The following is a 27,856-nucleotide window of genomic DNA, read 5'->3' on the forward strand; positions in this document are numbered from 1 at the left end:
GGAAGAAGACAAAGAAGAGTAGGAAGAAGTAAAAGACATGAATATTGAAGGATAATTGAGTAATTATGATTTGATTGATTGGTCGAAATTATTACAGATTCAGCTAAGAGGTATATATATGCTAGATCCATTACCCAAAAAAATTCTAAAAAACGAGAATGCCATTGTGAATTTAGCAGGGAAAGCGAGGATGGTACACATTGGGTTGCATATAAAAAAGTTGGCTCTAATGTTTGGTATTTTGATGCAATTGGAAATTTACAACCGCCATACGAATTGGACAAATATTGGAAAAGAGAAATTGGAGTATATATATTTTATAATGTTGAGCACATGCAACCATTAAATAGCGATTTTTGCAGTCATCTTACATTATTGTTTCTTGCAAATCAGTTGTAATTAAGTGTTTGTGCTGAATGCACACACACAAGATGGTTGTTATAACATTAAGATCAAACACAAGTAACCTATATGAACATTTACAAGAAATTATAGAATTGGATAAAAATCGTGAATGGGAAATTGGATTGATTAATTTTTCTAGTTACAATAGTATTGCAAACATTAACAAAGGAACAAATTCCAGCCTCAAATATGGCGATAGATTAATCGAGTTGGATACCGGTGCATATGAAGTTGAGGATATTATGAAATCTCTAAAGAATAAATTGAATATTGATGGGAAGAAGAATAAACTTATTATACGTGCAAACGCAAATACTATGGAGATTGAAATTCATTCTGATAAGCCTATTGATTTAACACGTTCTGATTCGATTGCTAAGATACTCGGTTTTGATAATGTTGTTTTGCAAGCAAATAAATGGCATTATTCCAAACATTTGGTTAACATAACAAGCGTTGACAGTATTGTAGTTGAGTGTAATTTAGCATGTGGCAGTTACTCTAACGGAAAAGAAAAACATATAATCTACGAATTTTTGCCAAAGGTTCCTAGCGGCTATTTAATAAATGAAGTACCCTCTCCAATTATTTATGTACCTTTGAATACTTGTCGAATTCAAACTATTAATGTAAAGGTAACAGACCAGAACGGATCGTTTATTGATTTCCGTGGAGATACAATTACAATTAGGTTACACATATGTGAAAAGTAATGGGTTATCTTATTTTCAACCCGCGCACAAGTAATAATACGTGCATGCACAATCAAGTCATTGGAGGAAGGAACGCGATAGCGTCAACACCTAAAATCAATCGGGCATTATCGCCTAAAAGCGCGAGAATATTGGAAAAGTTGGGTTTTATAGTTGATTGGCGAAATGTCAGGAGGAGCCGCAATTAGTGGAATTCTGGATGTGGAGACAGACCTTCAGTTTTATAATGATATAACCAAATTCCAATTTCACACTCATACAGTTTATTCGGGACAAGAAATAAAAAACTCTGATGAGGCACATATTGGCATAAATTCATTGGATGTGTACACTTTACCTTGTAAATCATTTATATTGATTGAGGGAACGGTTAGCTGCACAAAACCGGCAGTGCCTGTAGCTGCAGTAGCGGGGGCAGTGGCTGAGCCACCTGGCCCGCCCATTCCAGCAGACTATAAATTAAGCAGTAACGTAATCGGCAACCTTTTTGATGAAATACGATACGAATTAGCGGGACAACAAATTTCCAAATCAAGATTGATTGGATTAACATCCACAATTAAAGCTATTCTAGTGAAGAATACGCTCGATAAAAACACATATCACTTGGCTGGTTTTGACAGAGCAGGATATGTGCTAACAGATAATAAATTCACTTTCTGTGTACCGCTGAAATTAATCCTCCCGTTTTTTGAAGATTTTCAAAGAATAATTTTAAATTTGAAACAGGAACTCGTCTTATTGAGGTCGCCGACAGATCTAAATTGTGAGTTGGCAAGTGGAACAAATGTTAGTGTGAAAATTACAAAACTGCAATGGAGAATGCCCTACATAACTTTAGAAGATCATGTAAGACTGAAATTTTTGAGACTGCTCGATGCTGACACTCCACTGAAATTAGGTTTCTGACATTGGGAAATTTGTGAATTACCAAATTTGCAAAATTCACTTAACCATTCTTGGGCAGTTCGCACCACATCGAGTTTTGATAGTCCAAAATATGTTATAATTGCATTTCAAACTGATCGTAAGAATAAAATTAAAAAATCGATACCTAATTTCGATAGCTGCGGTATTTACAATGTTAAAGTATATTTGAACAGTAAGTATTATCCATATGAAAATCTGCTAGGTAAGAAGGAGGTATTATACCGGATGTTTTTGGATTTCGCGCCCTCGTATTATAATCATTCAATCAATAGCGAACTCGGAACAGAAATTGACTTTAAAACGTTTTGTGAATCAACACCGCTGATTGTTGTAGATTTTTCACACCAAGCAAGTCATTTGAAATCATCGACAGATGTTCGTATTGAAATGGAATTTAATAGTGCGGTACCTGCAAATACTTCTGCCTATTGCGTTTTAATTAGCGATCGTGTGATGGAGTACACACCTCTGACAAGCATGGTGAAAGAAGTTCAGAAATTTTGTTAATAGAGTGCATCACTGCATGCAATATTATATAAGGTGTGCACTCTGACAAATTTGGTTCATTATCAGTTTCACCTTTGAACAGGTAACATGTCCTATTCTTTGTGTTCTGATATTTTGGACAAGCCGCAAACTCGCTCTATTGGTATTCAGTGCGATCTTGATAGTTTCTATTATGAAGCAAGTACACTGAAGCCGCTGCAGGTGGAGGAGGAGAAACGAGAAGAGGAGGGGAAAGACGAAGGATTCGAGGAGCCTGCCACCGCCGTCGAAGAGAAAGAAGTGGACAAGCAGGCGCCTATGAAAATTGCTACAGTTGATCTTCACTGGTTTAAACAAGATTGTAATCAAATTATTGTGAAAGAACTTGCCATAATTGATCAGTTTAATAATTATATTGTATTCCATTTCAAATCACCATTTGCAAAGACAGAATTGAGTGCAAAATTGTATAACAATGTAACATGGCTGGAACGTAACTATCATAAAATAAAATGGGAAGATGGAGATTTAGAATACAGTGACTCATTAATACGTGATTACCTTGCAGGTTATGAGAAAATTTTCACAAAAGGAACTGAGACAGCAAAGTTTTTAAGAAGATTACATACTAACGTTCAATGTATACCTGAGGATTTTCCAAAACCCGATTTCAGCTTTTTCACTAGTTCATGGTGTTATGCTGTGTGTAACATTCATAAAAATAGACCAGATGGCCGGTGTTCTTTGTTCAGTGCTCAACATTATAATTCTTTGTTGTTTGAAAATATGTATCAAACAAATAATTTCTTGTGCGAAAACAATCAAATGCAAAGTATGAAAATGGCGCCGATGTACACAAATTCACAGAAAAGAAACTTTGCTCGTTATGGATTCTTCTACAATGGAAAAGAGATTCAGTGTGTTCATTGCATGCATGCATTGAGACTGCATAAAGCACGTACATGTTGTCTCTCGACAATTAATGAAGAAAGACCGCTTAATTACTCTATAATAGTACCTGCCTACACATAGTTTTCTTCATTCGCTCAACAACATGGATCCGACAAAGTGGTTAGCTGCCGACAATGAGTTGGAAGTGAGGTTAAAAAACTGTATCGACTGGTATGATGAATGCGAAATTGCTATTAAGAAATCATCTCGTGAAAATTATAGTTTAGCGAAACAATTAAAAGCTATTTTTCTAAGCACAGTTAATTTGAACGATAAAAGAGACTACTTGTGTTATTATCGTCCTCATAATTTGTCTATAGATAAGTTAATTCAAATTGAAGATGAAGTTATGTATTGTTGTAGTGAAATGTGTAAATAAACTTTTTCTATGTTGAAAACAAATTTTTCATTCAGATATTTCCTTGTGCATTTTGGTTTAGTTTCAGTCTAGACTTGATTGAGCAAGCACATATCGAAAAAGTTACGCCCACCTCATTTTGCTGTTAGCACGTGAGCTGCAATTAATTTTTTTAGAAGCGAGATATGCCCCCCTCACAGACATCTGTTACAGCTAAGTGCACCTCGTGCCTTATCAATTATAGTTCATAGCAATCAAGGACATGCAGTGTTTTAGCTTTGCAAAATTCAAAAAATTAACTCGGCTCTTGATGTCAATTTCATTTAATGAATTTGATTCAATTGCAAAGAATATTACATTTTCAACAGGATTCCAAGGCGATGATGTTGATTTAGCGTTAACAAAAACAGAAAATGTACACTTTCCAATTTCATCTGAGATTTTCGAATTGCTCGATATACTAGACAGCGGTCATCTACATTATTGTAGTGCAAATGATTTGTCAACTATTGTTACAAATTCCGACGAACTTTGGAAATGCTTGTATGACATTGCAGATAAAAAATGTAAAAGAACAACTTAGATCATTGACCTCTCTCTGTTGAGATATGTCAGACATCAATAGAGCTTGAGTTTGACCCTCAAGTGAAATAGGTCTGAGGATATCTATACCTATTTTTGGATATGCTAGCTCATTCTAAATCTACTATAGATATTCTCGGAGAAACACTTAAACAATAACGCCTGCGGTTTGTACAGCACATGGAAATTCAATATAAATTGATTGAGTTTTCTTAACTGTCAGGTGGAAAGCAAACCATTATTATTATTGAGCATTAGATGTAGAAATATGCATTCACTTCAATTTGACAGTATAGATGTAGAAATATGGATTCACTTTAATTTGACAGCATTAGATGTAGTAATATGGATTCACTTTAATTTGACAGTAGAGAATTTGAGAATGGATTCACTTTAATCTGTCAGTAGAGAATTTTTCCCTCAAAGGGAAATTATTTTTTCCCTCACTGAGAGAGAGAGATCACTCTCTCCTTCTTCATCCCCCTCGTCCTCACTGGGGGAGGGGAAGATTAGATTAGATTAGATAAGATAAGATTAGATTAGATAAGATAAGATAAGAGAGAGAGGGAGAGGGAGAAGGAGAAGGAGAGGGAGAGCGAGAGAGAGAGAGGGAGAGGGAGAGGGAGAAGGAGAAGGAGAGGGAGAGGGAGAGAATGAGAGAGAGGGGGGAAATCTATTTTTAGAACACCCCCCACCCTGCGGGCGGGTGAAGGGGTGGCGGGATGGACGAGGGGGAGAGGGGGGAGGGGATTTCGAGCAAAAAAGTCAGTCTGAAATCTTAGATTCCTTCTACTAACATGCTACCAAGAGATTACCTCCCTCAATTCCTAATCCCTCAATTTGTGGAGAGAATAGATTTTCAGTGCTGGAAATTTTTGATTCACAGCCCATTACACATGTTGAGCAAGTTATCTATCCTCAATCGCCGGAATGTCGGTCTTCAACACATCCAAAACGTATCAAACCAAGGTCGATGAATGTGAGATTTTATTCGGATAGCCAAGGAAGAGACGTTTTCAAAAATTTTAACGACAACAATCATACATTCTCTAGTATGATTAAGCCCGGAGCTAAATTCAAGGACATATCAGTGGAATCTGGAGAGCTGGACGAAAATGATGTCACTGTGTTTCTGGGAGGTACGAATGATATTGCCTGCAACGAAAGGAAGGAATTTCACGTATCTCTTCGACAGAAACTGCGAGACCTACAGAATTGACGAGCGGCAAACGTAATTGTTTTCTCGGTACCACACAGACACGATCTACCCAGCTGGTCTGCCGTTAATAAAGAAATTCAAAAGGCGAATAAAGAGAACTTTAATGTATGTAAGTATTTTAAGAATGTGACATTTGTGAACATTACAAACATAGGTAGAAGGTTTCACACCTCTCATGGCCTTCACTTGAGCTCGTTAGGGAAAAAATATGTGTGTGACAGAATTGTTGATGTAGTACATAAGCTTGCTTCTAAGCAGGGTAAAATGTGTGAATCGTGTCCGGTGCAATACCAGTTTGATTCTTTTTTAGAGGTGGACCCAACAACTATCAATCAAACCCTGATAGATTGATAGACCCAAAGCTTAGTTTAGAACTTGATAAAAATAATGTAGCTGGATCTTTCAAAATGAATATTCAAGCTGGAGGTAGCGTTCTGTCTCATGGTGATGTCGGTGTACAGAAAAAAAGTAATAATACTCGAAATACTGCAGAATTTAAAGTGGGATATCTCAATATTCAGGGTATCAGAGGGAAACATGTAGTTTTGAACGAGTTTGCTAATGATAATATGTTTGATGTACTATGTTTGAATGAACACTGGTGCCAGGAAGACGAAATTCATTTCCATAAATTAGATGATTTCCAACTTCTGAATAGCTTCAACAGGAAACAACATATTCATGGTGGTGTGGCAATTTATATTAATAAAGCATTGGTGGATAAATGTAGCAGATTAGATTTAGTTTCTTTTTGTAGTGAGCTCCACTTTGAGGCAGCAGCTGTCTATTTAAGAGAATTAAAAATTGTTGTAATAACTCTTTATCGATCACCCAACGGTGATCCACAAATATTTTTAGTAAAACTAGAAGATATGTTCCATTTTTTCCTAAATCCTAGATGGAAAAATCACAGTATAATAATTGTAGGTGGAGATACTAATGCGGCTTTTGATGTTACGAGAGACACACGCACTTCTAAAGAATTAAAAAATCTGTTAAGACAATTCAATCATAATTTTACAAACTGTAAGGCAACTAGAAAGGATGCCTGTCTTGACAATATATTTACAAATGTAGATAGGAATATAATTTGCTCGGATGTAACTTCTTTTGCTTTTTCGGATCATGACTCAGTTTGGTTGAAAATGAATAGAGCTAGCTCAATGTTACCAAGCAGTGAGTGTGGAGAGCCCAAGTTTGTCATCACAAGACCAATGACAAAAAATAAATTTCTCAATTTTAAAAATGCTCTCAAAAGTTATGACTGGAAAAGTTTGCTCAATAATAATAAACATTGCTCAGCTGATGTAGTCTTTGATAAATTTTTCAATGTTGTATTGAATCTATTCGAATCTAATATTCCTATGCATAAGTCTAAAGTCAATTCTCGTGTGCGTAATGTTAAAAATAATAATGCATGGTATACTACTCAACTTGCAGCTATGAAAAATGAATTAGAATTGCATTCCTATATGTATAGAATTTATGGAACAGATGAGTTGAAATCTAGGTTCTTGACATCCAGAAGAAATTATAAGTTTGCTGTAAATAATGCTAAGGAAGAGCATAACTTGTTAAATATTCAATCTTCAAACAATAAATGTAAGGCAGCATGGAATATAATAAATTCTGTTGCCAACAGTAAACATAAGGAGTCCATAAGAATATCTCCAGATGAATTTAATAATTTCTGTATACAATCTGTTAGTGAAATATGTGATAGTATTATAAGGCCTAGTGAGACGGCAATGGAGCTTTTAACTCGGTATGGTAACAATCAAACTCGACAGGAAAATCTCATCTTCAAGGAGGTTAGCCAAGAAACAATTTTGAATATAGTTAAAAATTTGAAATCTTCAGACAGTTTGGATATCTATGGTCTCTCTAGTAATATGCTTAAAAATATTATTCATTGTTTAGCGTTTCCTCTTACTTATTGCATAAACAGGTGTTTGATTGAAGGTGTATTTCCAAGAGTACTAAAATTGTCGAGAGTAGTTCCTATCTATAAAAAGGGAGACAAAAATAGTGCATCTAGTTACCGTCCAATATCCCTCACTCCGATTTTATCGAAAGTCTTAGAATCTATTATCCATAGCCAAGTCTGTAATTACTTAAAAGAACATAATATACTCTCAGATGCACAGTTTGGATTCAGAAAGGGTAAATCAACTATCCATGCAATTGATGACATAATGAAGCAGGTGCTTAGGGCTTTTGAAGAGAGAAATTATGCTCAGGCTACCCTATGTGACCTCAGTCGAGCATTCGATTGCGTGGATCATGATGTGCTTCTGAGTAAGCTGGTTTATTATGGGATTATTGAAAGAAAGGTTGGGAACATTTTCGAGTCATTCCTTAGCGACCGCAGACAAATAGTATGCATTGGCAAAGAAAAATCTCAGACAAATGAAATAAAGCGTGGCGTGCCACAGGGGTCAGTTTTGGGGCCTTTATTGTTTATTTTAATGATAAATGATTTGCCACTCTGTGTGAATACCCATTCCATACTGTATGCAGACGATGCAACATTTTTCAATGTTTGCACAAACTTTAATGACCTTCAAGCTGTTGCTGAGAACACCTTATCACAAGTTTCAATTTGGTTCAGAGCTAATGGTTTTTTGCTAAACGAGAGTAAGACCCAAGAAAATCTTTTTAGTTTGAGAAAATCACCTGTGTGATTTGATGTGCTTCTGAGTAAGCTGGTTTATTATGGGATTATTGAAAGAAAGGTTGGGAACATTTTCGAGTCATTCCTTAGCGACCGCAGACAAATAGTATGCATTGGCAAAGAAAAATCTCAGACAAATGAAATAAAGCGTGGCGTGCCACAGGGGTCAGTTTTGGGGCCTTTATTGTTTATTTTGATGATAAATGATTTGCCACTCTGTGTGAATACCCATTCCATACTGTATGCGGACGATGCAACATTTTTCAATGTTTGCACAAACTTTAATGACCTTCAAGCTGTTGCTGAGAACACCTTATCACAAGTTTCAATTTGGTTCAGAGCTAATGGTTTTTTGCTAAACGAGAGTAAGACCCAAGAAAATCTTTTTAGTTTGAGAAAATCACCTGTGGAGAACAATTTGGATACTGGTAGTGTAAAATTTTTGGGTATTTTTGTTGATGGCAAATTGACATGGGAGCCACATATCAGATATGTCAGTGTTAAACCGTCCAGAGTTGTCTACTTATTGAGAAACTTGATGAACTACGTCCCCAAGTCATATGTGAGGTCTGCATATTTTGCGTTCTTCCAGAGTATTATTATTTTCATATGGGCTTCTATTCTGGGGAAATAGCGCACACGTGCAGGATCTTCTATTAATTCAGAAAAAAAGTTATCAGAATTATTACAAACTCTGACAGATTGGCTCACTGCAAACCATTATTTGTTGAAACAAGAATATTGACCATAATAAACCTTTACATATTTACTGTTCTCATATACACAAAAAACAACCCGTCTAAACATCATCTAAGAAGTAATATACACTCTCATAATACTAGGAGAAATAGACATATCGATGCACCTTTCTGTAGACTGGGTAAGTCACAGAATAGTTATGTTTTAATTGGAGTGAAAATGTTTAATAAATTGCCACATGATCTAATAGATGCACCATTCCAAGTGTTCAGGAATAAGGTATATAGTTGGTTGATTGAAAACCCATTTTATTCAGTAAATGAATTTTTAGACGTAAGAGATCCTATTCTATGAAATAGAATATTTTAAACCTGATTAGGGAAACCTAAACCACGTTTTTTAATAGTTATAATACATATTTTATGATATTACTGTTGTGGTTGAGTTAGGTCTGTATGTTATGACTAAGTTGTTTATGTTGACTGACTATAATTGACTAGCTGATTTGATGTTGTCTATAACTGTTATTATGTTGAATGACAATAAAATTCTATTATTATTATTATTATTATTAGTGATGAAGTGAATCAAATTAGCAATATCATCAACATAAAACGATGATAACATAAAGGATACACAATGGATATGCGATAATGCAGGTATGCCTATTATAATTTATTATTCTCATTATTATAAATATTTTAATCTTATAAGTTCTTGCTGCAATTATATATAGGGCTAGTATTTCTCGCAAAAATTTTTATAAAAAGCAGCGATGCTCTGTTTGAATTATTCCACAATATATCCGTGATTCAGTTTTTCTTCCCTCTTTATGCCTTAGCAAATTTTAAAAATGTAGCAAATAAATTCAATCCTCCTTTCCGTAAATTTCTATGAACTGCTTTGGTGTAGACCTAATGCTCTTAAAATAATATGACCTTTCTTATGGTGTTTCTTATACCTATGGCTTATAATATGATCAATTTTTAAATGACAACAATAATGAAATTCTGAGTTCAATTCTTTTGTTCAACAATTGTGTATGGCACGCCTTGCTATTTTATATCTCAGTGAACAGTTGATATTAAATTTGATGAAATTCACAATCATGAATTTTTCAAAAAATTTTCCCGTTGTCAGCGCTGCAGTATACTGAACAACTGTATAATCCTCGTAGTCGATTATCCACCTCATCAATGCCCCACGTTGGGTGCCAAATCATGTAAAGCTTTTCCTGGGGGAGTCACTCTCACCTCCAAGGATAGGTCGATACACATATAAAGAATCAGATGTGGAATATAAATAGTCCCACGTTACTGGCCAAATCATGTAGTGCTGTATTTAAATGCCTTGCTTTGCATCGGCAAATCATGTGAAGCGGTTATTTTACACGCCTCACACACGTATAGTGAATCTTGTACTGAGTCACCAGTATTGAGGTTATAAATTTGGAGAATGTGTGCGTGGACGCTAACTGAATACCAGACTGATCGATTCACTACAAGATTCGATACAATTGTCTGAATTGCGGGAGGCATAAACACTTGCTCACCCTTGATTCTTCTTATGACAGATTGTATAGTGATAAAATTTTTTAAAAGCAGTGTAGCAGTTGCTAAACACTGAATACGGAAATCTTAAAACTATTACCTGTGATGAATTAACATATAAAATCATACAGGTCGAGCAAAAATCCTGATGTAGATAATTTACGGGACTGTGTCTCTAATAAGTTCCGAAGGATTAAGATAGGGTACTGGGACCAGATATCGTTCGGAATATACTTTGAGAACAGAGTCTTGTCGGGCTTTAAGCTCTATTGTAGGAAATTATATGATCTCCAGCTGCATCTGCCGTACAGTTGACGAATTTGCTCCTAAGTCAAAGTTGGTAACAGATAAAAGCTGATACATGAGCAGGTAAGGACATAGAATAAATAATCCCGATCTGACCCCACACACTACATCCACTTAGATCTGTTCCAATATCCAGCTTAATTCAATTATTTCAATGATCGTATTTGTTCGGTTCTTGATAATATAGAATGTGTCAGACACAATAATTGACAGGCTTAAGAAATAATCAAACTCAGAAGACGAATTGACAAAATTGAAATATAATATAATAAAATATATAGTTTGACAGTACAGATATAAAGCTTGAATTACAGACTGAAAATAATTTAACATTAACCAAATGATCAAAAGTGTGCTGGTACTTGCATGATACCATGCATGATTCAACAGAATTATACAATTGATAAAATTTAACAGTTTGTAAGTAATGGTGAAAATAAATTATAAAATATTTTTCAAATTTGATCGGGGTCGTGGTTCTGGCAGCAGAGGACAGTTAATCAACTACAAATTCCTATGAATTCTATATTGAATAAGATCTAGTATCTTAATAATTAATAAGCGCTTGTCAGCGTGGCTATTAATTTGACAAAGAAAAAATTTATTTTTCTGCACTGTAATATTTTTTGAAGCATAGATTGGGGCCCCTTTAAATTTTAAAACTCACGTGAAACTCCTTGGCGGTCGTGGTTTTTTCTTTGGATAAAATTCGTTTGATCGGTGGCGGTCCAGGCTTTGGTCTCAGCACGTGTGGAATTTTTAATTAAAATATCTCCTTCAACAAATTAATTAGGGGATAATTGAACTTTAAACTCTTGAATTATCGATTGATGAAACAAATTCACAAATAACAAAAAAAAATGGCTGAAAATATTGGCTCACAGATAAAACATATAAAATCGAACAAAAATTTCACAAATAGGTCTTGGTAACTTTAACGAGTTCTTACTGGTGAGGATTTCAAAAGGGAAGTGACTGTCTTTTTCTAGGCCTTTTGGCTAGAACCTTTTCTCTGAGAATCTCTGTGTAATTAATTTGCATGAAAATTTGCCATTGGTAGGATGATTATGACGTAGGCATGACGTCAGTGGCAAGCAGTAAAATATAATTCCTTTAATTACAATAATAATTTGATTTGTATAATTCTTTAAACTACTTAATTCTCTAGATAGAGTTCCTCTATACAGTGTACATGCGCTAGCATATATGATAAGGCAGGTTTGTTGTCTGATAACAGATTAACATATGATGTTTTCAAACGATCACCCTTTTGGTGCTATTTCTATGCTATATGATTGGCTTAGACTTGCCAAAGAGATTCATTCACCATGTGGTTCAGTTGAAACAATAATTAATAATTTAATATTCCTATACAATTTTTATTATGTTCGAAACTGTTATAATTAATTTCTGCTGCTCTTATCAGTAATATAATGTTCATGCTATGACCTAGTTTGTTCACAATAATACTTGATATTATAATATAATTTCGTAAATAATAAATAATTTCAACAATAATACATACATTTTATTTTTTTATTCGAAATTTTTGGTCCTTTATCAATAGTTCTTTATTTTAGAAATAATCTTACAGCTTGCATGAAATCCTGGCATGACATTTTATGATATATTGAATCAGTCAGTTGTGTTTGAACTTAGGAGTAATAGCATTATCAACAAATGATAAGAAAACATGTATAATTGTGATTTAATAATTATGAGAACCCATTGGTAAGATCAAAAAGTTATAAAGCGGCTTACTTATTATTGGCGGATTATAAAAAATAAAATGCATGAACATTGAGGTTAGAGTTACTTGTTTACATTTGAAAAGAATTAGTCGATCTTGGATAAATCGATAATTATTAGAATCAATACTGAGCGAATCAGCTGATTATTCGATCAACCCATATGACAGGTTGAATTATATAAAATTTACTCATAAAGGATATGTTATGCATACTAAAGGAAGTCGATGTGTAGAAATACAGACACCCATTATTTTTGTATAAATATTTATTATAATCTAAAAAAAAGCATGATAAATCAAGAGTATACAAAACTCATATAAAGAATGAATGTAGTAACATCGCATGTTAGGATTTATTTATGAAATCAATTTAAGATAAACACTCCATACATTTGTATAAGAATTCTTTTTTATTTAATTTTTTCTATTATAAAGCCGAGGAAGCCCTGATTCCCAAGGCAACCAATTGTATTGAGTCTATTAAATTGAAGGCCAATCAGAGAGTAGCTTACAGAATTATTCTTGGAAGAGGCAAATTTTTCTAAAAACCTCCTTCTTCTGGCTTAAGATCCCGACCCGAGAGGATGCACATGGAGTTTAGGGTTTTTTCTTCTTCCTTTTAAAAATTTTTAATGAACTATTAAGCCAAACCCTTCTTTAAATGTAATGTATTTGTGTTAAATGTTAATTATCTGTGAACTCAGTGCTGTCAAGGAGTTCGTAATTTGTAAAGATTCCCATAAAAATAGCTTTAATTCGAAAGAAACTTATAAAAATCTGGATCACGCGTTAGCCCAGCAGTGACAAAAAGGAGCCTACCCAATTAATTATTGGAAATAATTAATTCAATCCACGAGAACGTCTAGAACTTCAATTCAGTGAGTGATAATTCAACGAGCTCGTTTTTTCTACGTCCAGTGGGGGTAATTATTAAAACAAAAAGCGCTATTCCAATTAATTAGAATTAAAATAAAAAGTCACCACGTGTTGAACAATATCACATAGTCCATAAGAACATTTTATAAATTTATTTAATATATGTAGGAAGCTTACTTCCACGCACGGCCCGAATTCATACAAATCCCTGAGATCTCATGTTTGAATATTAATTTATTAATTATAAATTTATTAATTGAACCAAGTATAGTATATCAAACCTATAGACCGAACAGGTTTTTATTTGCAGAATTTTGTATTGATTGGAAGTCAAAGTACTAGTATTAAATATAATGTATTTATGAATTTGAAACTCACTATTGTGAATATTAGCAAAGCCTGTGATAATTATTCAGATTTTTGAAATAGATTATTTAAGTGAATTATAGATATATTGAATATTTTATGCACATATTTTTCATGGGAATATATTTTGTGTTTTTAGTCAGCATACAAATCGTAGAAATTTATTTTATCCTAGTTCATCTCGTGATATACAGTTTGAGCTGTTTTAATGTCAACAAATATTTAGCAGCACTTAAAATTATTGAATCAAGTGATATTAATCTTATTCAGAGCACTCAATATTTATCATCCTTTGATGATATTCATTTTATCAGCCAGAACAAGTATATTGAAAAATTATATTAATAAGGTTCCAGTTATATCATATAAGGATCCAGAGAGCTTCAAGAACTGGCGTTGTAAGTTCTAAGGAATTTTGAAAGGGTATATTGGTGAATACTTGTATTCACGACGAGCGTTTTAAGAATCAACTAGAAACAACTATAGTTGGTCCTGATTATTCTCTATTGGTACATGGTTACTGATAATCAGTCATCAAATATTCTTTTAATTTCCTCACTGGTATTCTTCAAGAACTTCACTGAAGCAGCGGTAAGAATTGTCAATCACTGGTCATTGAACCTTATGGTAATTACTTGTATTTATAATATTCATGTTTCTACCACTGAGCTAGAGCTGAGGTTTGAACCCAGTAATTTTGCGAGCCGGACGGCCTTAATTTTTTGTGAATTTTATTCGCAAAAGAGGGAATTAAGAGAATGCTCTTATAAATACTAATAGCATTGTTCTATCATGAGAAGTAACCCTCCAAGGGCACAGAGCACAATCTCACATGTTTTATATATTTGGGTGCTGAATAATGGATGGTGATTCCGTAGAAGAGAGTACTCTGCACCATTGAGTAGTAGATCATTCTTTTAGTAGTAATGGGAAAGTGATAGCTTATTCTTGAACATTTATAAAGAGCAGCTCTCATTATTTTTAAAAGTGATTTATTATGGGATCTGAATCTCATATCATCATCAATTATTATTCCCAAATGTTTTAAGCTGTCACAAAAATCAAGTTTTTGACAATCACATCCGTTCATGTGTGGATTATCTAGACATTCTGCTTTATGACCAATCAACTTATCAAATTGATTCTCATTGACATTAAGTCTCTGATTTCTGAATACTATTACTTTAGTCTTTTGTGAATTTATTTTTAAACTATTATTAAAGAAATATTTAATTGCCAAATCCAGATCTTTCTGCATTAAACCTAACTGATCCTAAATCTTTATGTATTATATATAAAATAATATCATCAGCATATTGCATAACTTTACTTTTAAATTTCAGGCTTGCGAAATCGTTTACATAAATATTGAATAAAATCGGTGATAGTATGCTACCCTGAATCATTCCGCATGATTGTTCATAACTGCTACTGATGTAGGTACCTATTCCAATTTGCAGAGTTCTATCCACGAAATAATTACTGAATAACCTTAGTAGTTTGCCTCCAACACCTATTCTTTTCAATTTCTGAATCATGCTTTCATAATTAACAATGTCAAAAGCTCTTGTCAGGACGGTTGTTACAGCTATAACAAATTTATTTTCATTTGAAGATCTATTGATGTCACCTGTCATATTCTCTAATAAATCAATTGTCGATTTTCCGGGGATAAAATCAAATTGACTCTCATTTATTATTCTATGTATGTTTAGATGTTGTTGCAATTGTGCACCTATGAATTGCTCAAGAATCTTCATGAAAACTGAAACCGAACCCACTGGCCTGTAACATCCCATATCTTTTTTTGAACCTTTTTTGAAGATTGGTCTAAGATGCATTACCTTCATAAGTGGTGGTATAACTCCAGTCTCAACAATTCTGTTGACTAAGTATCAATATCAATCTCAAGTAAAATACATTATTGATTAAATCCTGTGGTTTGATCTTGTCTGGACCTGGTCCTGATTTCCTGTTTAGTTTATTAATGACCCAATAGAGTGATTCTAAGTTCATCTTTTTGAAGTTCATACTTAATCTTTCTCCTACTGTATAATTTCCTTAATTAAAACTATGTGCTAAATCAAATTTTTGTCCTATCATCCCATAATTGATGTCCTCAATTGCTGATTTGAAATTAAAAGTTTTAAATTTTTCTGTCAAGTCTTGTATGCTTTTATCATCTATCACTTTAAAATCACTCTTTATTGAATCTATTATTGTTGGTTTTCGTTTTTTATTGACAATTTCTCAAGTTTTTTTGTGTTATTAAAGTTTTTAGAAAACAATTTATGGTAATAATTTCTTTTTTCTATACGAATCTTATTTGTCAGTTCGTTTCTGAGTGTTTTAAATTGATTCCTTAATTCCACATTATTTCTATCTCTCTTCAATTTTTGCCATGTGAGATTTTTATTTTCAACCAATTGCTTGATATTGTTTTTAACCAAGGATTCTGTTCTTGTTTTTTATTTATCACACCACTGAACAATTATCTAAGGAAGAACATTATCTAATGGGATGTGTTATTCGAGAAGAAGGAGAGAATATTGCAGAACGTGTGTTGTGTGAATTTGGAGACACATTATATGAAGAGGGCCAACCCTTAACGACTACAGGGAGAGTGCAACATTCAATATCGAACTAAATTCAATTGTACCGGTATATGTCAAACCTCGCAGATAACCCCATGCAATGAGGAATATAATAAAAGAACACATTCACGAAATGAAAGAACAAGGAATAATACAGAATTCAGTGTCACAGTATTGCAGTCCTTTATGGGTAGTTCCAAAGAAAGTTGAGCCTGGAAAGGAACCTAAATTCAGGGTGATCGTGGATTTTCGTGAATTGAATAAACGAACAACGTTAGAAAGATACCCATTACCGAGACTAGAGGATATGTTGGACAGAATGTCCGGTGCTAGAGTGTTCAGCACATTTGATTTAAAAGCTGGATATCATCAGATTAAAATTAATCCTCGTGATATGGAAAAAACAGCATTCAGTTACGAAAGAGGACACTATGAATTCACTCACATGCCTTTTGGCTTCAAAAATGCTCCAGCGACCTTTCAGCGGCTCTGACGTTATTCTTTATATTTAAATAACGATTAGCCTCCTGCTTGGCATCAGTCGGTAGAGCATGAAATATTTGATATAATTATAAAAATTAGGTCGTGGTTTTTTAATAGGATACAGTCTCATAAAAATCTTTATAGGCCCAGGTATGAGCTTCCCCTATAATTCTTGTAATTCATTGAATAAATAAATAAATATATATATATATATATATATATATATATATATATATATATATATATATATATATATATATATATGATACTTATCCTATAGTGTTGAGGAATTAAAATAAATTGCACACCATAAACAATTTGATACATATATTAACAAATATTGCAAAAAAAATAGATCAAGGCAAAAAATATAAAGAGCGATAAAAAATATATAATATAAAAATAGAACAATAATTGAAATCAGTAAAATATCACAGGCTAAACATTATACTCTAGATTTATAGCACGAAACATTACCATGTGCCTTTATTTTAAAATCATATGCATCCTTTTGCATGTAGCTGCGATATGAGCTTGCTAATACTTGTCGACTTGGACAATTCTATTAAAAAATAGGTTCCTTAAATCAGCTTGATAAATTGGCAACCAATAATCCAAATATATATATATATATTAAATTCTCTAGTACCTAGTAGATTTCTTTGTATTGAATATATATTTTATCTCAGGGTGCAAGATTCGGCACCTGATGGAATAAATAGAGCAATTCATCTAGTGAATTAGAGCTACAACAAACTATCGCAAATTATTGCAAAAATTAAAGATCATATGAATATGTTTTAATAGCCTAGATTTTATACTTCTTTGATTTATTAGAATTTTCTGAAATGTACTGCTTCATTATTCCTTTAATAAAATACCTTTAATACTATATTTACTTGTGCAAGTATTTTTTATTAAATTCTTAATTTATAAGAAAACCCTTTCGACGAGCTAGCTTTGATTATTAGGTAATCCGAAGCACTAAGGGCGCCCATCACTAATTCAATTTTTTCACTCACGTGTCGAAATCTTCTTATAAGCTGCTGATGTCGATCCAACTCCTGGTGGTCCTGGACTATGGTAGCCGGAATCGTCTCTTCCAAGGGGTTACAAAAATTATTTGAAATTGAAAATGACTTCTGCTTTATAAGAGCATCACAAAGTCTTTCAAGAAATTTAATAATTCAATCTAACTTTAGCTTTTACAAGTTATAGTAAGGTATTACGCTCTAAAATATTTAGGGTCCTCTCATGGTGGCATTTGGCAGGCGAGAGATGGTTCTCCTTTCTCAATTTTACAATTCTTATTTCCGACTTTCAAATTTACATAAAATTTGAATATCCTAGTCCTCCGCCATTTAAGGTTCAAATAGACCATACTAAATTATTAAATTATTACTTAGGTTGTATGTTTAATAATTTCTTTGCCTTCGAGCCATATCCTTAACATAGACTATATAACATTTTTACATAAATCCCAATCATTTATAGAAATATACATAAATATTTTTGAATTGGCATACTATTGCCGCCTATTAATTGCCACTATGCGATTGGTTCATGCAAATTGTTTCAGTATTCATGTGCTTGGTAATCTCCTATTTCCTGGATACACTTAATTATTTTTATTAGGTTTTTTAAGTATGCTCTCTACATGCTAGTTAATATTCTATATACTACTATTTATTTCATGCTTCCTAATAGTTAGCCACGTGACCATTTGTTCTTTCAAATTGCATACCGTTTTGCTGCAATAGATCTCTGCCAAGGTGTCTGGTCAGATTCTACGTTGCATGGCTCGGTCGATCGTTAGGTCGCTGATCACTGAATGTATATACCTAACCTCAATCTTCAAAAAATTTATTTAATATATTATATATTAGCAAAATTTATTTCAATTCCTTTTTAGGTTTTTGTACCATTTAGCCAGAACAAGCTGATGCTATCTAATCTTTATTGTTATCTCATTGGCGATATTAGCCAGTTACTTTACTCAGACCTATCAGGCAAATCAAATATAAACGGGATTTTTGTTCCTGAGCGTCTACCGTTGGTAGGACTGGGACCGCGCTGCTAGTACGCTTGGGTGGGGTCACTAGGAGTGGGTAGAGCCAGTCGTCCCACACTTCCAGCCAGTTTTTCAGTTACAATCACGATGTCGGAGCAACAAGTGCACCCTTCCACTGCGCAACGTATTATTATAAAATTTCTTGCTTGTGAAGGAGTTCCAGCGACGGAAATTTTTCAAAGATCTGTCAGAGACATGCAGCAAGGTTCACGGAAGAAGGGGAGACATTCCTGAGTCGGATCGTCACCTGTGACGAGACGTGGGTCCACCACTACACTCCGGAGTCAAAACAAGCCAGTATGGAGTGGCGGAAGAAAGGGGAGGCAGCCCCTGTGAAAGCCAAGACTCGACTGTCAGCTGGCAAGGTCCTTTCAACCATCTTCTTCGACCGGCGAGGCATTTTGCTCATTGTTTTTTTGCACGAGCGACGCACAATTAATGCTGCTTACTACTGCGAGCTGCTGACCAAGGTGAGGGATGCATATCATCGCAAAAGACGAGACCAATCGATTTGAAAGGTTATCCTCCTTCACGACAACGCAAGGCCCCATACTGCAGCTCTAACCGTCTCAAAACTGGAAGAAATGCACTGGACTCAACTGGAACATCCTCCCTACAGTCCAGACCTATCGCCCTGCGATTTTCATTTGTTTGGGCCGCTTAAAGAAGCTCTAGGAGGGCAACGATTTGAAGATGACGAGGGCGTGAAGGAGTTCGTGCGCAATTGGCTCGTGACACAATCAGCTTCCTTCTACGATGCTGGGATAAAAAACCTTCCCACTCGCTGGGAAAAATGTATTTTTAAAGCAGGAGACTATGTAGAAAAGTAATTTATATTTGTCATTCATTTATCAATAAATAATTTTCATTTCAAAATAAAATCCCGTTTATATTTGATTTGCCCTCGTATTTGTACTTCAGCTAGGGATTTTTACATCTATCCAAAATTTTAAATACATTACACGGCTTATGGACGAATTTCTTGAAGGATTGGATGAAAACGCAATCCAAATCTATACGGACGACATAGTAGTTTTCAGTAAAAGTCTTGAAACACACGAAAAACATTAGAAATTACTCTTCAAACGAATAAGAGAATTTGGATTAAAAGTCTCAAAGGAGAAATCCAAGCTGTGTCAGTCAGAAGTAAGATTCATTGGACATATTATATCGGAAAGTGGAGTGAGACCGGATGATAGTAAAGTGAGTGCGATCAAGGAAATACCAATACCTAAAAACGTAAAAGAAGTAAGAACCTTTTAAGGTTGGGTTATTATCGGAAGTTTATAAAAAATTTCGCCCAGATGACGGAAGTGTTAACAAAACTACTTAAAAAAGGAATCAAATTTGAAATAACAGGTGATGTGAAGGATGCAGTTGCAAAGTGTAAGGAAGCGATCTGTACAGCTCCGGTACTCAATTTCCCTGATCTACAGAAACCTTTCACACTGACAACAGACGCCAGCATGGAGGCCATCGGTGGAGTTTTATCACAGGGGGATAGACCCGTTGCCTTTGCTAGTAGGAAATCAATACCAGCTGAAAGACGTTATAGTACTATTGAGAGAGAATTATTTGGCATTGTATGGTGTGTAGAGAATTTTCGTCCTTATCTATATGGTAATGAGTTCGAATTGCTAACAGATCATGTCATTACTCTGGGTAGATAAGTTGAAAGAAACTTCAGCAAGAATAACAAAGTGGAAGGAGAAATTAGCGGTGTATAATTTTAAAATCAAGCATATCAAAGGAATTGATAATGTAGTCGCAGATTGTTTATCAAGAAACATCAACCCTTTGTCAGTTGATTCAGAGGAGGGAAATTTTATTGACCAATATTTGAGAGAACCGGCGACGAACGAGTGGAGCCCAGCATCATTTGACATGGAATTATTGGATGCTGACGAAAGGATTGAACGGAATGAAATGGAGGTATTACATGACATCATCAATAATAAGCGGAATCAACTCATTCTAAAGAAAAAAGAAGAAGGAATTATTGAAACACAAATACATAGGTACGGCCCTATTAGAAATATGACAATTAGTATACCACCGGAAACGTAGATAATGAACTTAGCAGTACAATTAGACAGTTGACAACACAAGGGAAAATATATTACGTATGACTCAGAAGACCAGCTATTTGTGGAAAAGATCAAAGAGCTCTATAAGGGTGTTGAATGAAATAGAGATATGAAAATGATTAAGTGCACCAAAAAAGTAGAAACGGTGGAGGATAAGGAACGTCAAAATGATATTATTAGACAATATTATACAGGGAGAACAAATCATCGAGGAGTGAGGGAAACAGTTGAACACTTTAAAGACAATACTTTTGGCTGAATATGATAAAAACAGTTAGTGATATTCTAAGTCGATGTGTGACATGTGAGCAAGTTAAATATGATAGAACACCCTAAAAAACACCATTACAGTTATCCCCAACACCCGAACGATCTTTCCATACTGTAGAGGTGGACCTATTCCATTATAATAAAGAGAAATATCTCACTTCAATCGATCGATTCACCAAATTGGCAACTGCTTGGCCACTCAAGAATAAAACAGCTAACTGTCTAGTTGTGAATTTAATACAATTGTTTGGATTATATCAGACTCCCCACGAATTAGTTATGGATCGCGGAAAAGAGTTCTGCAACAACCATGTAAAAGCCGTACTTCAAGAATATGGAATTGAGAGTCACTACACAACATCGGGACACACGCGACCTCATGGGATGATAGAAAGATTGCACAGTACACTGACGGAACATCTACATCTCCTGGAAGCAGATAAGCTTATCGCAGGCAAGGAAGCGATATTTGCCTACAATAATAGCATACACTCGACCATGGGAGTTACACCTTTAGAATTGAAGGATCATCAGGAAGTGCAGGAACCAGTCAGATAGAAAATATGTGACGACAAACTTGTTAGAGTCACACATTATAATACAAAAGCAGAAGAAATTGAAAGGAAGATTCAAGTTGGAGACAAGGTGTTTAAAAAGAATCACTACATAAGGAGAAAACTGATCAACGATTTGTGGGTCCGTATGTGGTTCAGGCTCTACTACCACGGAATCGTTTAATGTTCAAGAAGGTGAATGATGTGTCATCGTGACATGAAATAGTTCATATGTAGCAAATCAAGAGATTGAAAAAACATTCACATGACAATCACAGAAGATAATTTTTTTGTTGTTTTTCCTCTTTTCTCTTGTTCATATCCTCGTTTGTAAACTTATGTATTTTGTTTTGTGAATCTTAGAGATGGTAGTGACTGGTGGGGGGGGGGGAGGAGTTAGGCGAGCTGCCGGCTTCCCCACCTATTACGTCTTACTATCTCTTATCTCCTACTATCTCCACCCCTTACTATCCACCTCTTATCTCTTACTATCTCCACCTCTTACTATCTTATCTAATATAAGATAGTAGAGCAGCTTGCAATAAATGAATTGTCGAGAGGCAGTCAACATCGAGCTCGCAACGTGAAGATCTGTCTTTTTTTAAAACCCAATCACCTTCTCAGTTGATTTAACTATTAAAGAGAATTCAATGCTCTATAAGCTCATAATCAGCATGGATTTTCCCCATCGATTCTTGAAAAGTTACAAGAGCAAAAATAGAAAAAAATGGAGGCAAACATGTTTTTTTTTCAAAAATGTCACACTTTCAAGAGCGGATATCTCGAAAACTAGAAAAGATATATGGATAATAGAAAAAGTTGTGAGATAATATCCATGGAAATTATGTAAGCTTTAATTTTGTATATAACAGTTATGTACGTAAGATAAAAATTGGAGATTTCACATTTTGAAAAGCGAATATCTCGAAATCTAAAGGAGATATCACAAAACCTCACTGAACAAAGCTTGTAGGAAATTTATCTAGCTTCATTTTTGTTCAGTTAGTGATGTCGCTGAAATGCATTGTTCTCAAGATACATGCGTATAAGCCAGAAATTAAAAAAAGCAACTTTCAAACCACCCTCATCCCTTAAGCACAAGGGGTAGGGATGAGAACTTGTGATATGTTCATCTTCTGAGTAGTCTAAACAGAGCTGCAAAATCAAAAATTGTGTTCCAAACATTCCCTTCAAATTTCGCTGTCAATTGATCTATTGTTGAACTGAATATTTTACACTCAACACTACAATGGCTGCAACAATTGTGGGAAGATGTGTAAAATGATGAAATAATACATGAATTTGAAGAGAATACGGTGCTGTATCATGATTAGCACGGATTTTTTCAATCAACCTTTAGAAAGTTATTAGACCAAGAAGATGAAAAACTTGGAAGGGTTTTCTTAAACATGTGACACCTTTGAGAGCTCTATCTCGTACACCCTGAGTAGCTTCAGAGGTGGGTGATTGATACCCAGGTGTTGCTCCTGGTTGACTAAGCTCAGTCATAATGTGGGCGGGAAAAGGAGGCATGTCGAAGTTCCTCTTCTTCCTTCTTTGTGCCTTTGCTGGCGTGGACAGCACCTTCTGGTGCTTCTGATGGTGTGAAGGTCGCTCTCTACTCTGATGACACCACTTCAAGGTAATTTTGTTTTGGCCTTACAGCCTCGGTTTCGCTCCAGTATAGTAGGAAGAGGAAGGATAGACAGGAGGGACGGCAGCCAACGGGCCGCTGTTCCTGGAGAGGATGGAAGGATAGGGACGGCAGCCAATGGGCCGCTGTGCCCTGGGAGGAAGGAAGGATAGGGATGGCAGCCAACGGGCCGCTGTGCCCTGGGAAAATGGAAGGTTAGGGATGGCAGCCAATGGGCTGCTGTGCATTGGGGAGATGGAAGGATAGGGACAGCAGCCAATGGGCTGCTGTGATCTGGGAGGATGGGTGGATAGGGACGGCAGCCAACGGGTTGCTGTGCCCTGGGAGGATGAGAGGAGAGGGATGTATGGCAGCCAATGGGCCGCTGTACCAGGACAGGAGGTCAGGGATGTATGGCAGCCAATGGGCCGCTGTACAGGAGAGGACGGTTGGGAGCGGAATGCTGTGGTCTGGGGCTCGTCCGGCGTTTAAATACTCTCTCAAAGTGGAGGGGATGGAGATGCGCCGCCGCCAGAAGCGGTAAGAATCCTCCCGATGCGCGGAAGATGGTGCGCCATTAGTACCCTCCTTATCTCCGTGGTCAGCTAGCTTTGCTGATAGCCGAGCGTCTTTCAATAATATTATTAATTATTTTCTTGTTACAATTCTACTTTGTGACACCCCACTCCTACTTGGGGGGGGGGATCAGAGCCCTCTATGGCACCACCTTAAAAGGCATGTGCCATCTAGGCATCACCTTAAGAGGTGTACACCTCTCAGGCATCACCTTTAGAGGTGTATGCCACTCATGCATCATCTTTAGAGGTGTATGCCACTCACTATGAGCATCATCTACACCTGGTCCACAGGTACATATTTACACTGTCCATCTGGTGTGACGTGGTGTTGTAGCACCATAAAATACTCTTGAAATAAAATAACTGAGCTTTAATAGAGTTGTAAAATGGAAAGAATAGATAGCCTAGTCGAGGAACTGCTCAAGTAAAATCGAATGTTATTTATGATGAAGAGTAATCATGTTATCTATTAAGCGATAAGAGAACCATGCAAAATTGTAATTAAACAATAATGAGAATTCTTTGGCAGTAAATAAAATTATAAAGCGGCTTGTTTATTATTGGTAGATTATAAAAAATAAAAGATTGCATGTACATTTTGAGGTTAGAATCACTTGTTTTGATTTAATACATCAATCTATCTAGGATCAATCAACAGTTTTTTGAATCGATACCTAACAAATCAGCTGATTGCTCAATCAACTATTACAAATTGAATTATAATTTTTTACTCATAAAATATATATTATATACTAGGGAAGGTTTATGTAAATAGATAAGGACAACTATTATTGTTACTCGAGTATTTATTGAAATCTGAAAAAGTATGAAAACCAAGAGTACACAAAGCTCACATAAAAAATTAAATGTATATTGTATTATAGCATTATATATTGAGATTCATTTATTGGAATACTCTCAGACTATTACTCAATTTATTTATTTAGAAACTTTTATTTATCTTTGTATAACAAAGTTAGGAAAACCCTAAATCTTAAGTAACCAATTACATCACATCTTACTAAGATTAGAAAGCCAATCAGAAGGAAGCTTATAAATCGTTTAAGGAAGAGATGAAATTTTTCTGAAAATCATTCTCTCTGGCTTGTGATCTCGACCTGTGAGGAGCACATGGAGATTAGGGTTCTTTCTTCCAATTAATTTTCAAAAGCATCAAGCCAATCCCTTTTTTAATGTCAAGTATATGTGATTAATGTTTGATTATTTATGAACTCAGTGTTGCTTAAGAGTTCTCAATTATAATTTATTCTTGTAAATATATTTTTAATACTGATAGAAATTTATAAAAAATCTGGATCATACACGAGCCCAGCGGAGACAAAAAGGACCTGCCCAATTAATTATTGGAGATAATTAATTATTCTACAAGAACTACAAGAACATCATTATAGTGAGTGTGCAAGATTTGTCTCAAATGAGCTCATTTATCAATAAGGCCTTTATAAGTGAATTGGGGAATTGATCAAAGCGCTATATAAATTTATTCAAGTTTAAGAAATTCGCAATGTGTTGAATACTATCATATAGTCTATAAGAACTTTTTTATGAATTTATTTGATTTATATAGGAAGCTTATTTCCATGCACGGCACGAACTCATAAACCCTGAGATAGTAAATTGTTATTTTTTCATTTATTATTATTTTTTTCATTGATCAAAGTATGTCCTGTTAAATCTACAGACCGAACAGGTTTTGAGTTGTAGAGTTCTGAACTAACTTGAAGTCCACATATCAGTATTAAATATATATTTTTACAGCTCACAACACTGTGAATGCTGATAAACCTTGTGATAATTATTCAAATATTAGAAAATTTATTCATTTAAAGAAAATTATAGATATAAGAATATTTTATATATATTATTTTATGGGAATATATTTTATGTTTTATGTCAGCATACAAGATCTTAGAAGTTATTATCATTTCCTAATTCATCTCGTGATATACAGTTTGAGCTGTCTTGGTACCAAGCAATATTCGTCTGCAGCATATCAAATCAGTGAATCAATTAATATTGATCTTATTCAGAGCATTTATTACTTGTCATCCTTTGATGATAGTCACACTATTCAGTCAGAAAAATCTTACTGCTAATTATATTAATAAGTCTACAGTATATCATATAAGGATCCAGAGAGCTTCAAGAACTGGCGTTGTAAGTTTCAAGGAATTTCAAAAGGGTAAATTGGTGCATACCTGTATTCATGACAAGCGTTTTAAGAGTCAATTAGAAAAACCATAGTTGATTCTCATTATTCTCGATTGGATATATGGTTACTGATAATCAGTCACCAACTATCTTTTTGACTTCCTTTTTGGTATTCTTCCATAACTTCATGGAAGCAGCGGTAAGAATTATTGATCACCAGTCATTGAACCCTGTGGTGATTAATTATATTTGGAATATTCATGCATCTACTACTGAGCTAGAGCTGCGGTCTGAACTCAGCATATTTGCGAGCCGAGCGGCCTTAACTTTTTGCAAATTTATTTGCAAAATAGGGATTTTAGCAACCGCTCCTGTATATATCAAATATACCGCGCCACATATGAATGGTTGGCAATTTACCACTTTACACTGGTAACCGGACTTTTATATGTGGTCGACCTGCTCGTCTGCACTTGCCTGGTGTTGTGTTGCGGTGGCACAGCACTGGATCCATATTTTTAGATGGGCCTGGTCTGGGATCCTGTGAGACTATCTCTTTGAAAGTCAAAGGTGTGTTAACTTTTCCACCTCTTTGTCAGTCAATGGTGGAATTGAATCTTTCCTTACCACCTTCCTGTTTGTTGGGCGTGGCGGGAGTGTTGCATTGTCTTCACAGAATGATTTCCTACCTTGAGTTATCCTCTTCGTGTTGACCGTGAGGCTAACATCTGACTTGCCATGAGATGGCATTCATTCCATCCTAACTTCCACAACTTTCTGGGAGTTTGAAGTCTCTGCTCTGACAGTTGTAGCATAAATCGTGGCCTGTCATTCAGAGTTGATTATTCCATCACAGTGATCAACAATGTCATCCCAGGATGCTTGTCTTGGAATATATGACAACTCTGCCTTTCTATCAATCAAAGCATTGGGTTTGACTCTGTTCAAACCAACCTGCTTGAACATCCTTCTATTGCGACTCTTGTTGTCCAGAGATTTGGAGTCTACAGCCGCTATTGTTGGGACTGATGTTTTCTTAGTCCTCAATAAGAGAGATTGCGACATAATTAGCGGACTTGAAGGATTCAATTGGGGAGGATCCCACTCTACCTTTCTTGTGAATGTGTGAATATTCACTCTGTTTCCACGCATAAATTCCATGCCTAATAGCAACTCATGTCCAAGTCCTTCCATTATAGATGCCGCTAGTGGAACTGTGATTTGTTCTATAGTTATGTTAGTTGTCACCTTCCCATTCAAGAGGGTAGACCGTCCATCAGCTAATATCGCGTGGTGACGTGCTGGTTCCTTCCGTATCATCCCTATTTCTTGGAGGACTTCATACACCTCATTACTCATATAATTAGCTTCAGCGCCGGTATCCAGCAATGCCTGACACTTTTTACCGCCGATTGTCACTCACGGTAATAAATATTCTGTTGTCCCTTGATGACTCTTCAATTACAGGAATCCTCTGTGACGTTCTCATTACTGCTGTCTTGTTCAGTGTTTTATTCTTCTTTTGCATATCACAGACACATTCCAGTGC

At 35.1% G+C, this 27,856-nt stretch overlaps 1 protein-coding gene across 1 annotated transcript; it reads left to right on the plus strand.

Annotated features, from left to right (window-relative positions):
- The first annotated feature begins 6,672 nt into the window (after positions 1–6,672).
- LOC120351580 lies at positions 6,673–21,928 on the plus strand. The gene is made up of 4 exons (XM_039429416.1): positions 6,673–7,950; positions 8,353–8,538; positions 19,196–19,483; positions 21,632–21,928. The coding sequence occupies exons 1-4, from the start codon at positions 6,790–6,792 to the stop codon at positions 21,926–21,928; spliced, it is 1,932 nt and encodes a 643-aa protein (XP_039285350.1). The 5' UTR covers positions 6,673–6,789.
- The last annotated feature ends 5,928 nt before the right edge of the window (positions 21,929–27,856 follow it).

The sequence above is a fragment of the Nilaparvata lugens genome, chromosome 5 (assembly GCF_014356525.2).
Source record: "Nilaparvata lugens isolate BPH chromosome 5, ASM1435652v1, whole genome shotgun sequence".
NCBI classification, from domain to species: Eukaryota; Metazoa; Arthropoda; class Insecta; order Hemiptera; family Delphacidae; genus Nilaparvata; species Nilaparvata lugens.